The 17705-nt window shown below is 37.0% G+C and overlaps 1 protein-coding gene across 15 annotated transcripts in view; it reads left to right on the forward strand.

The window, feature by feature from the left end:
* SWT1 (SWT1 RNA endoribonuclease homolog) overlaps positions 1-17705 on the forward strand; it is an 86845-nt gene that overhangs the window by 19171 nt on the left and 49969 nt on the right. For 10 of the 15 annotated variants that reach the window (XR_013529009.1, XR_013529010.1, XR_013529008.1 and 7 more), the window contains 5 exons: positions 2790-2849; positions 4018-4132; positions 8156-8257; positions 8651-8839; positions 15074-15167. Coding sequence is in view for 12 of the 15 variants with exons in the window: in XM_035280031.3 (XP_035135922.1) it covers positions 2790-2849; positions 4018-4132; positions 8156-8257; positions 8651-8839; positions 15074-15167 (560 nt within the window). In the remaining 3 variants the exon portion in view is untranslated. The remainder of the gene's footprint in view (positions 1-2789; positions 2850-4017; positions 4133-8155; positions 8258-8650; positions 8840-15073; positions 15168-17705) is intronic. The other 5 variants (XM_054247800.2, XM_078355124.1, XM_078355125.1 and 2 more) reach the window with 2 other exon arrangements.

Raw genomic sequence — 17705 nt, forward strand, 5'->3', positions numbered from 1 at the left:
CTCAAACTCCTGACCTTGTGATCTGCCTGCCTAGGCCTCCCAAAGTGCTGGGATTACTGGCATGAGCCACCACGCCTGGCCTGTAGACCACTTTTAAAAACAGCATCCAATTTAATTCTTAAAAGGCTATAAGGTAGGAATTTATTCCTTTATCAAACATCTATTAAAGTTACCTATTATGTATCAGACAATTTCCTAGATGCTAGGGATTTAGAGATGAGTAAGATGATTGTTAGCCTCAAGAAGTTCCCAAGGAGTCATATTAGTAAGTAAAAAAAATATGATTATACTATATTGAAGTAAATATCAGAGTCCTAATAATTGGGTGTGATATTAGTATAAATCTCTGGGTGAGTTAAAGAAGGGCTCACTAAAGTGGTGATTCTAAAGCCTGATTTCGAAGGACATGTGGAGTGAAGAATAGAAATATTATCCAGCTAGGGTAGGGGGCCAGTGTGTGTAATGGCACAGAGTTGTGAAATTGCATGGGCAGAAAGGTACACGAGCACATAGGTTGTCAGTATCACTAGAGTCAAGATGGGTAGAGAATCTATAGGAAAGGATGTTGGAGAGAAAGCCAGGATCTCTAGACAATGGATGATTTTGTATTTCATGGGAGAGAAACGTTTTTATCTTGTATCTTGTAGATGGAAGAGAGCCACTGAACTACAGTCAGGGAAATAATATAATTGTGTTTTCCATTTGGAATCACTTCGGTAGATAAAACCGTTATTATCTGCGTTATGATACTCCCTTTTGTCATCCTCAGGAAAGGCTTTATCCCAACTTATGTGTTTAATAAAGTATGGTAGGGGAGGCAAACAGTTAAATGCATTAACTTTTCTGGATTGTTGGGTGTTAGAAACTTCATTGAAGTCACTGGAGGTGGCCCATGGACAGAGAGAAAAGTAATATTACAGGAACCAAAGGAAGAGAATAAAGAGATGTAGAATGTCAAAAGCCACAAGAAGTTCTGATAATAACCTCTGGCATTTCTTAAAGAGAACGTTAAAGATCAGTAAGATTTTTTTTTGTCTTTTTTTTTTTTTTTCCTTTTTGTGGAGAATGGGGTCTCGCTGTATTGCTCAGGCAGGTCTCGAACTCCTGGGCTCAACCTATCCTCCCACCTCTGCCTCCCTAAGAGCTGGGATTACAGATGTGAGCCACAGTGCCCAGTGATCAGTAAGATTTAAAGTTACATGGAGAAGGGATTCTGAATCTCAGGGTCATGGAATAGTAAAACTGTAATGAGCCTATGTGTGTGAAGTATATGTTATTATATCGTGTGAAGTTTGATGTTGGGTGGAAGCTGAATTCCCAGTAAAGTATTTAGCCGGAAAGTTAGGGCGGAAGCTGAATTTTCAGTGAAGTATTTCTCCATGTGATGTAATTGTCGAAAGAGCATTTAGGTGGGTGCAGTGGCTCACACCTGTAATCCCAGCACTTTGAGAGGCCGAGGTGGGCAGATCAATTGGGGTCAGGAGTTTGAAACCAGCTTGGCCAACATGGTGAAACCCTGTCTCTACAAAAGATACAAAAGTTAGCCAGGTGTGATGGCGCACATCTGTAGTCCCAGCTACTCGGGAGGCTGAGGCAGAAGAATGGCTTGAACTCAGGAGGTAGAGGTTGTAGTGATCTCAGATCATGCCGCTACACTGCAGCCTGAGCAACTGAGTGAGACTCTGTCTCAAAAAAAGAAAAAAGAGTTTTTGTAGTTTATACCAGAACTAGCTTTCTGTAAAATACATGTTAGCTTGGAGAATTCTTAGAAGATTATTTAGTTCAGTTGTTCTTTTGCTGAGCTTCCTGTCACCTGTATGTAGGGTCAGGTAGGTCTCGTTCACTCAGCAGAGTTGCCAGTGGAAAATTGGAATTTGGAGAGAGATTTTCAAACTTTGTTTGAAGACAGAAAATGAAGCACAGACCCCTGGTACTCTAACTACATATAATATAATCATGCATTTTTCAGCTTTTCCTTCTTAGCCTCAATTCCTTCTGTTGTTTTATTGTGTCACTTGTAGAAATGGCTTAGTTACTTATGGATGAAAATTTTTCACCACTGAAGGCCAACTTGTTTACCTTTGCATTCATTTCTCTTTTTTTTAGGGTGGCATGTTGTTTTATTCTTAGAATATAGCATTTTTATGAATCTGTATATGAGGAATTCTACCATGTTTCATGACTTGATAGAATGGGACTTCTCTATTCTAGGGTTAGTTTCTCATCTGGAGGTAATTTTGCCCCTCAGAAGACATTTGGCAATGCCAGGAGACATTTTTGATTGTCAAGATTGGTGTGGGGCTGGTGCTGGCTCATGCCTGTGATCCTAACACTTTGGGAGGTTGACGTGGGTGAATCACTTGAGCTTAGGAGTTTTGAGACCAGGCTGGCTAACATGGCAAAACCCCATCTTTACATAATATGCAATAATTAGCCACGTATGTTGGCACACCTGTGGTCCCAGCTACTTGGGTGGCTGAGGCAGGAGGATTGCTTGAGTCTGGGAGGTTGAAGCTGTAGTGAACCATGATCATGCCATTGCACTTCAGCTTGCATGACAGAGTGATACCCCGTCTTTTTTAAAAAAGAAAAGATTGGGAGTAGGGATAGGTGGGTAGTGCCACTGACATCTGGAGGATAGAGGTCAGTTATGCTTCTAAACATCCTACAATGCACAGGACAACCCCTAAAGTGAATTGTCTGACCCCAAAGGTTAATAGTGACCAGGTTGAAAAACCCTATTCTAGGTTACGCTTTATTCTTAGCTAATGAAATTACTTTCATTTCAGAGTTTTGAAGCACCATGTTCTTCAGTGTCAACTGAAACTATCCAGGATACAGATCAAGAGGTTACTGATATTCTTATTTACTTTGATATTTTTAATGAAATTAAGTCAAACAGCTTCTACTTTTAATAAAAAATAATGACTGTAGAAACCTTGATAAAATGAAAATTACAATGATGTCTCTAAATCAATATGTAAGGTTTTATGAAGTCATCCAAAACTATTCAGAAAATACTTTAGGACTTTTTACTTTTGTTTCTAGTAAGGTTATCTGTTGTGAACAAAGAGCATGAAACCAGGGGCCCACAAATAATCTGAATTTTGATTTACTATTATGACACTTTCCCTGTTTATGCCTAGGGTTACCAAAATTTGGTAGGACATTAACATGTTTTTACTTCATTTTAAAAATCATCAATAAGGTGAAAACATTATTAAATGAAAACAAGAGTACACGAGTGTTTTATCTTTTTACCTGTTGCTTCATTTCCCAGCTATAGTCCCCTGATTGACCTTCATAGAATTCTATGTTCACTTGTCCCAAGTTAAGATTCAATTCATGGAACACTTTGTAATTTTCTATTTAAAGAAGACTTTCAGACTATATTAATTGCTTTTTATTTGTGACAGTCAATTGTATTTTTGTGTTTTGAGGTGCTCCTTGATAGAAGAAGGGTTTCTCACCTCTGACCTAAAGCTAGACTGTATTTTCATTTTTTTGTGTCAGAATACATCAGAGAAGTATTTCTGTGTGGTTTTAAGATCTAGATTTCAGTTTATGATGGTTCATAACTAGTCTTAGAAATCTCAAGAAGATTGCTCATTGTCAAGATAAAAAAAATTTGACTCTTAAAATGAAGTGAGAATTAACTTATTTTAATGTCTAGGTATTTGGCTCTGTGCAAGGAGCTTCACCTAGCTTATTTCCTTTATTCCTCACAAAAATCCTAAAGGAAATAGAGTTTAAATATTCCTATTTTGTAGATTAACAAAATGAGACCCAAAGTTGTTAGTTTGCTTACATAAGGTTACAAAGGTAAGAAGAAAACTATTTGGAAAACCATGTGTGTGATTACAAATCTTTATTCTTTTACTATACTACCTTAAGTTTTATAAAATTTTTTCTTTCCATAAACCATCTCAAGTGAATTAATTAATAATTAATTGTTTTATTCTCTTGTTAATCTGCAAAGTGACTCAAAATATTTCACTGGGGTCTTTTACAATTTAGATGCAGATAGTAGAAGAGCTTCATGCTGCACGTGTGGGAAAAAGTGTGGATTTACCTGGAGAGTTAATGAGTATGGAAATTGACTTGGTGGAAGATGACGTACATTCTTCCTCTGGTATACCCTATATATTTTGCTTTCCTATGTTTATGCTCTCCTATGCTTTCCTAAGAATTAATGTGCCAATATTCAGTTTTTATAATATTTAAATGAAAAATGTTAAAATGTGCTTACTTGAAATGAATGATAAAGTAATAGTATTTTTTTTAGCTACAGAAATTAGATCCAATATTTGTCTTATTTGTTTTACATATTTCACATTATTAGTTAGATATATTTTCTCTTTCTTTTTCTGTCAAGAGGCAGTAATTAGAATTATGAGTTGTTTTTTGTTCTTGGTGTTTTCACTTTAACAATTTCAACTTGGTAAAGCACTGATCAGAAATAATGCAGAGTAGGTGGTGCAGTGGTTCACACCTGTAATCCCAGCAGTTTGGGAGGCTGAGGTGAGAGGATGGCTTGAACCCAGCAGTTCAAGACCAACCTAGGCAACATAGTGAGACCTTGTGTCTACAAAAAATAAAGTTAGTTAGGTGTGGTGGCATGTGCCTGTAATCCCAGCTACTCAAGAGGCTGAGGTGGGAGGATTGCTTGAACTTGGGAGGTTGCTGCAGTGAGCCAAGATTGTGCTACTACATTCCAGCCTGGGCAATAGAACAAGACCCTTTGTCAAAAAAAAAAAAAAAAAAAAAAGGAAGAAGAAGAAAGAATGCTGATTGCTTGAAAGTATTATATTTATGAATTTCTTTTTTTTTTTTTAATGGGGGAGTGGTTGACTAGAATGGGGTCTGAGGGTAACTTTGGGGTCCGGGGACTCTTCTATATTTCAATTATGGTAATAATTTCTTTTTTTTTCTTTTTAAGAAGAAAGAGAAAGAAAAAGAGGGAAAAAGAGAAAAAGAGGGAAAAAGAAATATTACTTCATTCCTAAAATGGGTATCAATAATGGCCGATCAATATTTTGTGTGTTTAAAGTGGATAATATATATTTTGTGTGTTTAAAATGGAGAGCTCTATTGAGTTTATTTGTTCTGGATCTGAGTTCAAGTCTGGATATCGTTATCAGTTTTCTGTCTCGTTGAATCTAAATCTCATTATGGGTCTTATGTATCTGGGTGTTAAGATCTCTTATTATTACATTAATCCTTTTACCCTTGTATCCTTGTAGCTTTGAAATCTATTTTATTAATTGTGAGAATTGCAACTCCTGCTTTTTATTTATTTATTTTTGCTCTCCATTTAATTGGTAAGTTTTTTTCCAACCCTTTATTTTGAGTCTTTGTATATCTTTAGATATACCGTTAGATTTTGTCTGTATCTTTTGATTGGGGGATTTAGTCGATTGAAATTTAGGGTTACTGCCATTTGATATTAACTGGCTATTTTATCCTTTCGTTGATGTAAATTCTTCTTTATGTTAATGCTCTTTGCTTTTTGGTGTATTTTTAGAAAGGCTCATACTGGTTGTTCCTTTCTATGTATAATGCTTCTTTTAGAAGTTCTTGTAAGGCAGGCCTGGTGGTAATAAAATCTCTGAGTACTTGCTTGTTCCTAAAAGATTTTATTTTTCCTTCAATTGTAAAGCTTAAATTGGCAGGATATGAAATTCTGGGCTGAAAGTTCTGTTCTTTAAGTATATTGAATATTGACCCCCACTCTCTTCTGGCTTGTAGGGTTTCCGCTGAGAGATCTGCTGTAAGCCTAATAGGCTTCCCTTTATGGGTAACCTGATCTTTCCCTCTGGCTGCCCTTAATATTTTCTCCTTCGTTTCGATCCTGGTGAATCTAATGATTATGTGCCTTGGGGTTGGTCTTCTTGAGGAGTGTCTTTGTGGTGTTCTCTGTATTGCCTGGGGTTGAATAGTGTCCTGCTTTGCTAAATTAGGAAAATTTTCCTGGATAATATCCTGAAGAATATTTTCCAGCTTGAATTCATTCTCTCCATCACATTCAGGTACACCAATCAAACGTATATTAGGTCTTTTCACATAGTCCCATATTTCTTGAAGACTTTGCTCATTCCTTTTTATCCTTTTTTCTCTATTCTTGTCGTTTTATTTCATTAAATTGGTCTTCGACCTCTGATATCCTTTCTTCTGCTTGATCCATTCGGCTATTTAAGCTTGTACATATTTCACTAAGTTCTCGTGTTGTATTTTTCAACTCCATAAGTTCATTTGTATTCCTCTCTATATTGTCTATTCTTTTCATCATTTCATCGAACCTTTTTTCAAAGTTCTTAGTTTCTTTACATTGGGTTAGAACAGAAGTTTCTTATCATCCACCTTTTAAAGCCTACTTCAGATAATGGAACACAGTCTTTTTCCATCAGGACTTGTTCTGCTGCTGATGAGTCCTTTTCCATCAGGGCTTGTTCCGTTGCTGATGAGTCCTTTTCCATCAGGGCTTGTTCCGTTGCTGATGGGTTCTGATTTTGGGTATACTCGGCCTTCTTAGGCTGTTTTTTTCCCTTCATTGTAGATGAACCGCCTTTCTAATTAGGTTTATGAGTCGATGTCCGATTTATTGATTCCCAGTGCTGGGATCCGAGCAACCCACTGTGGCGGCCTAAATAGCAGCGATAAGACTGATGGTGCTCTTCTGCCCGGGAATCTCTGGTCTGGCTTCCCTCTTGAGTCCGCAACAAGCGGCTCTGACTTCCCGGAGCTCCAAACTCCAGTCAGTAGGGGAAGCAGTCCTGTTTGCTCTGCATGAAGAGCTGCTGCGCAGAGGCGCCGGCTTTGCCGCTGCGGCGGTCACAAGAGTCGCGCTGGCGACCCGTGGGGCTCCTCCACTAGGAATCGGCTGATCCGTGAGTGATGAAAATTCATCTAAAAGTGTGGCATCGTCTGGTTCTTTGAGCTTTCACTGGGAGCTACAATCCCGAGCTGTTAGTGATCGGCCATCTTGGATCCTGAATTTCTTGTTCATGTAAAATTTTGATCATTTTTTTGCTACTGGGAGAAGGTTACCCAAAATCTGTCAGTATACTATTTCAAATTCTATTTTTAAAAATTGTAGTGCTGACTGGGCATGGTGGCTCACGCCTGTAATCCCACCATTTTGGGAGGCCATGGTTGGTGGATCACCTGAGGTCAGGCGTTCGAGACCAGCCTGGCCAACATGGTGAAACTCCGTCTCTACTAAAAATATGAAAAATTAGCAGGTCGCATGCCTGTCATCCCACCTACTTGGGAAGCTGAGGTGTAGCTTGCAGTGAGCCAAGATTGAGCCACTGCACTCCATCCTGGGCAACAGGAGTGAAACTCCATCTCAAAAAAAAGAAAAAAAATAGTAATGCTACCTTACATTCACATTGCAGTTTTAATCTTTCAGGTGTTTTCCTTTGCATTAACTTATCTGATTGTTGATCAGATAGTTGTGCAATATGATCCTATGCAGTAACAATGCTAGTATTATTACGTATTTTCTTTTACACATATTTATCTTTTAATTATGTTCACTCAGAATATGTTAAAATTAGCTTATAATTACTAAGTGCACAACTACCAGTGATCCATGACAGATGTTAGAAACATAGTTAATTCCCAGGCAAGTCAGTTTATCATTGAAAATCCACTTATAAGGAATTTATAATATTCTACTAGTGGGTAATTAAACATTGATTACTATTCTCTCTTAAGAATTGAAGTAAAAACAGTTTTGTGTTTATTGTCTAAAGGACTTCTCTTAAGAATGCTATCAAAAACATTCTCCTTGGCTGGTTCTTCACAGTCTTGGCCCTAGGTTTCCTGTGTATTTCTGCTTTGCCAGGCCTTACCTTCTCTGCCTCTTTGGACTTAGATGATTCTTCACCCCACTCCCAGTCCAAACAGGGGTTGCCATTCCTGTTCAGAGGACCCTTAATTGATTGGGGAGAAATTTACTTGGCAACAAAGATATGGGCCAGATAGATACCAGCTCGAGAGTCTAGCCAACGGTGTAATCTCTGATACAATTAACAAGACAAAGAGGTGTTTTAAATTTAATTGAATTGTCAGTGCTTCTATGATATCAAAATCTTGGTCATTATGTAAGTCTATTATCAAGTGTCATGAAATCTTTGCTCTTTTTCTCTAGCAAATAATACTTCAGACAGAAAGCTCCTAATTGTTATTGATACGAATATTCTGATGAATCATCTCAAATTTGTTAGAATGTTGAAGACAACAGAAACACCAGGTATTTACAGAATATTTTAAAGATTCTGATTTTCTTCCTTGAGTTGATATTTTATATTAACTGTGGTGTGACTTTTTTTCTCATGAACATGTCTCCATTTGGATATGCTATGCATTAAGCACATTCGGTGTTCTAAGTTTAAAAAAAGCTTTTACAGGTTAAATTAGCAATCTAAACTCTTTTTTTGATCTCCAAGAGTACTTACTTTTTTAACATTCTTTTGACACATGATGCTCTTTTTAATTTCAATTTTTTGATATATTGTCTCTCAATTTATTGTGAATTTCTTAAAGGTAGGGACTGTGTGCTTTCAGGCTTTCACCTCTCCTACAGCAATTCCATTTAGTAGCTCAATAAATTTTTGTTGAATTCTAAGAAATCTGTATTTTTTAGGTTTTGACAAACTTGTGTTAATAATTCCCTGGGTTGTTATGCAAGAGCTAGATCGTATGAAGGAAGGAAAACTACTAAAACACGCTCAGCACAAAGCTATACCTGCAATTCATTTCATCCATGACAGTCTCAAAAATCAAGATAGAAAGCTATGGGGTCAATCAATACAACTTGCATCCCAGAAACATTGTAAGTATTGTTCTCTCAGGGTGCCTCCTGGTTAATACTTGTTTGGGTGCAGACTCATTATTGGAGGGAAGTGGTGCAAAACTTTTAAAACATCTAAACCCATTGGAATGTGAAATGGAAGGGGCATTGTGATGATTTGTGGCTTAGTTTAGGAGTCTTTAATTTCTATTTTTCTGTTTCTCATAGACTTTCTTAGGTTATGTCTATATTTCACAGATAGTGACTATATAGTTGTGCATGCATACTTGTCTATATCATAGAACCTTGGACTCCTTTTTTAAAAATAGCGTTGCTGAGTGATGAATGAAGTAAGTGATCTGGGTTTCTAGTCTGTTAATATCACCGCATGCAGTTAATGTACTGTGGAGACAGATATTGTTTAACTGTGGTTTGTCAGAATTGGTAATAAGGTTGTGTTTTTACAATAAATGTTTATGGATTTTCCCCTCATTTAATTTTTTTCCTTATTAGTTTCTTTTAAGTCATTTAAAAAATGGCTTTAGTCTTAGAAGCTATGTTCTTTATGTTTTATATAATTTTATGGAAAAATATATGTAAAAGAATACTGTTTTTTCTGTGAAGTTTTATATATCTATTTAGAAGATTTATTTCATTCTCTAAAAATTTGTTTCTTCCCAGCTCAGAATTATTTATATATATAAGTTTACATTACTTTAAATACCATGGACTTGTACTGTCTACTGCACCCATATTCACCATAAGATTTGAAAGAATTCATCTTAAGAGGAATCCAGGCCAGGCATGGTGTCTCATGCCTGTACTCTCAGCACTTTGGGAGGCCTAGGCGGGCGGATCACCTGAGGCTGGGAGTTTGAGACCCGCCTGACCAACATGGAGAAACCCCATCTCTAGTAAAAAATACAAAATTATCCAGGCGTGGTGGCGGATGCCTGAAATCTCAGCTACTCAGGAGGCTGAGACAGGAGAATCTCTTGAACCCAGGAGGTGGAGGTTGTGGTGACTCAAGATTGCACCATTGCACTCCAGCCTGGGCAACAAGAGCAAAACTCCATCTCAAAAAAAAAAGAGGAATCTTTTTTTGGTATCAACTATGATAAGGCTTTAAAAGCTACGATTAGATTCATCTTAAGCTGAATTGTTTTAGTGTTAAATTTTTGTTTAGTCTTAAAATTTTGAAGAAAAAAGGGTCTCTACCATTCATTCATTATCTAAACAAATATTTATTAGCTCTTAGTATGTTCCAGATATAATGCTTATGAATTTTGAGTGCAGATGGTCTGTGTCGAGCAGCTTTAGTTGACTATAATTTTAGCTTTGTCCTTAACTATTTTCAAAATTGTATTTATTTGCTATAGTATTTATTATAGTGAGAGGAACATAGGATTTGAAATATGATCAACTTGGGTTTATAAGATAACCTGGGGAAAGTTAAAGTGAAGAAACTGAATAAATGAAATGAGAGGAAATAACTTCCGTGTCATAAAATGGTTGTGAAGAGTGGTTGAGTTAATGTATTAAACTACTTTTAATAGCTTATGATTCAGAATAGACAATGATTCTCTTCTGTCCTCATTATATGGAAAGCTTATACAGATTGATAAGACTCATCTATCACTTTTTAAATGTCTGATTTCTTTTTATTGCTTCTAAGTTTAGAAAGCTACACTCTCCCAACCTGCTAGGAAGATTCACAGTGCTGCACTGCTTTGATTTTGAATTGGTAACTTTGTAGAAGAGCAGTATTTAGCAATGTGCTTGAATAAGCCTAAGGATAGTAATTATCTTTCTAGAAATGTATCCTAAAAAAAGTAAGAGATGCAGGCAGTTATTAATATAAATAATGTTCATTATAGCATTATTTATATAACAATAAAAAATTAGAATCAACCAGTATAACACTTGGAAAAGTTACATATATTGCTATAGCCACACAAGAGGACACTATATTTGAAAAACATTAATGATATATCATTTTAAATAAAAACACACATAAGATTAAAAATATATGAAGTATAATTCTAAATTTATTTAATTATGTACATATGCTTATTAGTGATGAATAGAGGTGATATTTACCTGGTGGATTTATCAGTTATTTTAATTTTCTTTATATTTTCTGTGTTTTCCAGAATTTTAAAGAATTTTTTTTTTTGAGATAGAGTCTTGCTCTGTCATCCAGGCTATAGTGCAATGGTGTGATCTCAGCTCACTGCAACCTCTGCCTTTTGGGTTCAAGTGCTTTTTGTGCCTCAGCCTCCTGAGTAGCTGGGGTTATAGGTGTGTACCACCACTCTTGGCTGAGTTTTGTATTTTTAGTAGAGGGGGTCTCGAACCAGGCTGGTCTCGAACTCCTGACCCCAGGTGATCCACCCATCTTGGCCTCCCTTGGCCCAGAGGCGTGAACTGCCACACCCAGTCAATAAAATTGTATATGTTTTTATTAATAAGGTTAAAAATAATGAAAGACAAAAGATGGTTATCTGCTACTCCCTCAATCAGACATTTGTTCTGTATTTTATTGTATTTTTATTGATTCATTTGTTTGCCCAGTATTTGTACCACTGTTCCAAGTGTTGGGCCTGTAACAGTGAATGAGAAAGATAAACCCTGCTGTTGAGGAGATTAAATTCTATTAAATATTAAAAATCTTAATAACTATAATTTATATATAATTTATTTTTTTAATTCTGTATGAGTAGAGATCATTGATATTGTGCCATTTAAGCTGAATCTTTTTAATTTTTAAATTTTTTTTTTTTTTTACTTTTTTGAGATGGAGTTTCACTTTTGTTGCCCAGGCTGGAGTGCAATGGCGTGATCTTGGCTCATTGCAACCCCTGCCTCCCAGGTTCAAGTGATTCTCCTGCCTCAGCCTCCCAAGTAGCTGGGATTACAGGCATGTGCCATCATGCCTGGCTAATTTCTTTTTTTTAATATATATTTTAGTAGCGATGGGGTTTCACCATGTTGGTCAGTCTGGTCTTAGACTCCTGACCTTAAGTGATCTGCCCACCTCGGCCTCCCAAAGTGCTAGGATTTGGGAGTGAGCCACCGTGCCTGGCCAAGCTGAGTCGTAAGTAGTAAGCACATGGTACTTTCAAGCATTCACTATTGCCATACACTGGGCCAAGTACTTTATATACATTCTCATTTACTCTTCATGATTAAAAACTACCCAAGGATACATACCTAGTAAGTGGGAAAACAAGGATTCAAACCCAGACTGGTCTGTTTCCAGAGTCTTTATTTTGTTCACTTTTGAACAGTACCTGTACAGATGCTCAAGAGTATTTTTTGAATAATTACATATTTCATGAATAGTCTTACCATTTAAGTATACTTTTCAGCTCCATATATCTTAGAAAAAGTGGTACTACTGATAATCTTGAACTTTGATACCTTTAGAGCAGTACACTGTTACCTTTAATCCTCCTTTTATCTGTGGAATTGTTTAGAGTTAACTAATGAGTTTGAATTACACATTTTGCACTATTCATGGCATTGACTCTCTGAATTTCAGTAAAATTGGCTACTGTGATATATGTATGTCTGGTTTACTGGTCGTTTGATCAAGAAATGTAATCCCATCTTCCTTGTGCTCATGTCCTGACATAGTGAACTGTGTCTAGATTTCATCATTGTGAACTCCCAAAGAGTTTGTCTTTGCACATCCAGCTGCTTAGCATGGGGATCTGGCACAAATTACGCCCTATATACATATTCATTGCATGAATGAATGAGTTTTCTAATTTGAAGGATTAGAGGACTAAGTAACATAGGTCAGAAGTAGAGAGAAAAATGATGATAAACTGGGAAGAAGATTCAGACTGATTGGCTAGTATGTCTTAAATTTTAGTGTATAAGAGACTGGCTGAGAGCCTACATTTGTGTCTGGGTCCAGGCCTCATGGAATCTTACCCAGAAATATATTTGGGGTGTGGTCCTGCATTCTGTATTATTAAGTATGCTAGGGAGTTCTCAGGTAGGTAGTATGGGAAATACTATCTTTTGTCCTAACTCTACACATTGCATTATTATTATTATTATTTTAGTCTTAATTTTTTTTTTTTTTTTTGAGACAGAATCTTGCTCTGTTTCCCAGACTGGAGTGCAGTGGCGTGATCTCAGCTCACTGCAACCTTTGCCTCTTGGGTTCAAGGGATTCTTCTCCTCAGCCTCCAGAGTAGCTGGGACTACAGGCACGTGCCACCATGCCTGGCTAATTTTTTATTTTTAGTTTAGATGCGGTTTCACCTTATTGGCCAGGCTGGTCTTGAACTCCTGACCTCGTGATCTGCCTGCCTCAGCCTCCCCAAATGCTGGGATTATAGGCATGAGCCACCGAGCCTGGCCTGTTTTATTCTTAATTTTTTTTAGAGATGAGGTTGCACCCTGAACCCAGGCTGAAGTGCAGTGGCATGATCATAGCTCACTGTAGACTTGAACTCCTGAGCTCAAGTGATCCTCTTTCCTGAACCTCCTGAGTAGCTGGGACTACAGGACTGCAGAAGTGTGCCACTGAACCTGGCTATTTTGTTGTTGTTCTTGTTGTTTTATAGACACAGAGTCTCTCTGTGTTGCCCAGACTGATCTTGGAATCCTTACTTCAAGCGATCCTCCTGCCTCAACCTCCCAAAATGTTGGGATTATAGGCACCACCCCAACTGGCCTGCATTATTTTTACAAAAACGGAATTTTTGCTACAGGTTTTGAGGCTTAGAGAATGCCAGAGGACAACCTGTTAGCAACTGATTAATATTTGTTAGGAATTACTTTTTACATTACCTGCCTAGGGCTCATATTTCTTTCTCCTGTATATCTCTACTTGTATTGCTTTAGAGATTAAGGAAGAGCAGACACAGGAACTAGTTCAGTTGCTGGTAGAACAATTGCTTATTAGTTCACAGACTTCTTAAGCTGAGAAAATGTTAAGTTACTTATAATCTGTAAGTGACTGAATTGATACTAGAGTTCATAGTTTATGGTTTCTGATCTGACACTTAGCCTTCTGATCACATTTCTTTCCTTTGAGTTTACTAATAGCCATATCCTAGTCCATTCTATTAGTGAACTAACCACATTAAATCTACAAGTATATGCTATGTGAATTTTAGATTTAGAGTTTAAAAAAATTATTTTACTTTCTTGTCTTCATCTTTTAAAGTTTTTTCTTTTTTTTGTTTTTTTTTTTTTGTCAGCAGGACTCGGGTGGGACTAAGAAGGTAGCACAAGGTAGGGAGGGAGATGCATACAGAGCTGGCAATCTTGAATTGAGGAGATAGAGGTAGGGATGAGAAGCCAAGGCAGCTAGAATTTGTGGGGCAGAGTATTTAAGAGGAGAGAGCTTCTTAAGAAAAAGAGAGCTCTAGAAATCTGCAGAGGGTTCCCTTACACCTGCACCGTGCAGTACAGTAGCCACTAGCTACATGTGGATTCTTTTTTTTTTAATATATGAAAGTTTTTTCTTTCATATATATAAGAGAAGACATATATCACAGTAGCACACACAGACACACACACACACTCATATATATATATATATATATATATATATATATATTTTTTTTTTTTTTTTTTTTGAGTTGGAGTCTCACCTGGAGTACAGTGGTGTGATCTCAGCTCACTGCAACCTCTGCCTCCCGGGTTTAAGTGATTCTCCTGCCTCAGACTCCAAGTAGCTAGGATTGCAGGTTCCTGCCCCAAAGCCTGGCTAATTTTTGTATTTTTAGTAGAGATGGGGGTTTCACCATGTTGGCCAGGATGGTCTCAGACTCCTGACCTCAAGTGATCCACCTGCCTCAGTCTCCCAAATTGCTGGGATTACAGGCGTGAGCCACTGTACCTGGCTGAGATACATATATTTTTAATAGATTTTTTGAGAGTAGTTATAGCTTCATGGGAAAATTGCACAAAAGACATCAAGATTTTCCACATACTTCCGGCCCCGACACAAGCATAGCTTCCCGATTATCAGTATCCTTCACTGGTGTGGTACCTTTGCTATAATTGATGAACCTCCATTGACACATCATTACCACCCAGAGTTCATAGTTTATGTTAGGTTCACTCTTGGCGTTTGTACACTCTGTGGATTTGGACAAATGTATAATGACTTGTGTCTACCATCATAGTATCATACCTAAGTAACTTAAATCTCTGTATATTTGTGATTTGTAAATACAGCCTAGATTATTTCTGTGGCACCCACATTTCTAGAGTACTTATTAATGGTTGTCTTTACTAAATTTGCAGATGGATTGAGTGATGAGAACAATGATGATCGAGTACTAAAATGCTGTCTTCAGCATCAGGAATTATTCCCTTGTTCCTTTGTTATTCTGTGCACGTGAGTTTCATAGTCATTTTATTCTTTATATTTTTTAAACCAAATAATTAAAAAACATCACACTGTATCCAGCATACCAGAGATCAAAAACGTATATAATTTTCCAAATCTGCCAGTAAGCATACCCACTTGTATCTGATATTCTTATAATGTGTGAGGTCTAGATGAATGATATCTCAAGTAGCTGAAGTTTAGTTTCAACTTAATTTTTATACTATTTAGAAAACTTGAAAAAGCAGGGGAGAAGACAACTTTGTATCCCTCCAAAATATTTATAAATCAGAATCTGACAGGATGTTTGAGTCATGAGACAAGAAATTTGTTTACTTATTTGTTGGTGAGGTGGAGGTAGGGTAGTTTAGATGGAGTTGTGTGCTGGGTGCCTGTTATAGAGTTAGATTGCCTGGCTTGGAGTCCTAGATCCAAGCTTTGAGACCGTGGACAAGTTGCTTAACTTAACTTCCTCCCGTGAAATAAGCAGGGAGAATAATAATACCTGCCTCATGATATTATTATGAGTATTTAATCCGTTAATATATATAAAGGACTTAGAATAGTGCCTAGTATATAGTAAGAGCTCGATGAGAGTATTCTCCCTTCTCCCTGCATCTGCCCTTTCTACTTCCCTTTCCATAACTTAGTTCAAAGATAAAACTAAGATAATGCTAAACAAAATTTTATTCGTCATGTATGAGAAAAAGTTCTGAAGCGACAGAAGAGCAATTTTAATTTGCAGTTTTTTTTTAAATCAGCCTACATCATGCTTTGAAATTTGCAGTTCTAATCTGCATTTTATTCACTGCAAAATGGAGTTTTTATAGCTTCATTAACATGCTCAAATTCTTTATGTGAAATGGAGTGATTATAGAAATCAGTAGCCCTCAGATGTTTCTTGCAAACGTTCTTGTCAGTGTTGTTATTTTGGCTGTCTTCAAAGATAATGTTATTCTTTTTGCTATTAAAGGAAATATTAGAGATTTCTATCTATTTGTTTTAAATTATATTTTGATCTAGGACATATTACTTTGGAGTTTGTTGAAGGCTGAAATAGAAATGGCAATATTTAAAACATTTTGATTTGAGATAAATTTGAGAAGTAATTCTTTGTTGTGTAATTATTTTTTTAGTTCAGCTTAAAATGAAAATTAAATTGACAACACTGTATCAATTTGCATTATTTATACATTCACTGTTTTTGGGTATTAACAGACATACTGTTTTTAGTGACTGAAAATGTACACCCAAACCTTACTTTTAATTGTGGCATAGTCACATTCCAAGTGGTGAGCCTTTTTTTTTTCCTCTCTCTTTTTTTGGTTTGTTTGTTTGCTTTTTCTTTAAATAGTGATAATCTGGCTGGGCAAAGTGGCTCACACCTGTAATCCCAGCACTTAGGGAGGCCGAGGCAGGCGGATCATGAGGTCAGGAGTTCGAGACCAGCTTGGCCAACATGGTGAAACCCCGTCTCTACTAAAAATACAAAAATTAGTCTGGCATGGTGGCACATTCCTGTAGCTCCAGCTATTTGGGAGGCTGAGACAGAATAATCACTTGAACCCAGGAGGTGGAGGTTGTTATGAGCCAAGATTTCGCCAGTGCATTCCAGCCTGGGCGACACAGCGAGACTCTGTCTCAAAAAAAAAAAAAATAGTGATAATCATGTGTATTGTATAAGTCATACCTACTATTGTTAGGACATATTTTTTTTGTTACTTAAAATGGATGATGATTACGTCAATTGATAGTGATAGTATAATTGGAAAAACTTCTGTAACACGTACATATTATGCATCATTCTAAGTGCTTACATTTACAATCCTAAGTCTGGACCAGCAACACAATTAATGTCTACAATGCATATTGCTCTTCCAAACTCCAGACTACTTTATTCAACTGTTTATTTGATATCTCTTGGATGTCTATAGACATCTGAAACCTATAATTTCTGTAAATGAACTCTTGAGTTTTTCTTCTCAACTCTTCTCCGCCTGAATAAAAAGGGTCACTTCCCACCCATTTGCTAAAGCCAGAAACCAGGGAATAAACTTTGATACCTGCCTTTTCTTCATAATCTATATATAGTGAATTAACCAGTCCTGTGTGGTCTTCTTTGGTTTTATTTTTTACAAACAGGGTCTTGCTGTGTTGTCCAGGCTGGTCTCAAACTCCTGGGTTCAAGCAATCCTCCTTCCTCAGCCTCCCGAGTAGCTGAGGAAATGTACAAATCACAACTATACAATGCTGATATATGGATGCAATGGTGTAGCTTGCATCCTGTCAATATATAGAACACATTGTTAACTCCTCTTTTTTTTTTTTTGAGATGGAGTCTCACTCTGTCACCCAGGCTGGAGTACAGTGGCACCATCTCAGCTCACTGCAGTCTCCACCTTCCAGGTTCAAGTGATTCTCCTGTCTCAGCCTCCCAACTAGCTAGGAATACAGGTGAGTGCCACCACACCTGGCTAATTTTTGTATTTTTAGTGGAGGTGGGATTTCGCCATGTTGGTTAGGCTAGTCTCAAATTCCTGACCTCAG

Source organism: Callithrix jacchus, chromosome 18 (assembly GCF_049354715.1).
Source record: "Callithrix jacchus isolate 240 chromosome 18, calJac240_pri, whole genome shotgun sequence".
NCBI lineage: Eukaryota > Metazoa > Chordata > Mammalia > Primates > Cebidae > Callithrix > Callithrix jacchus.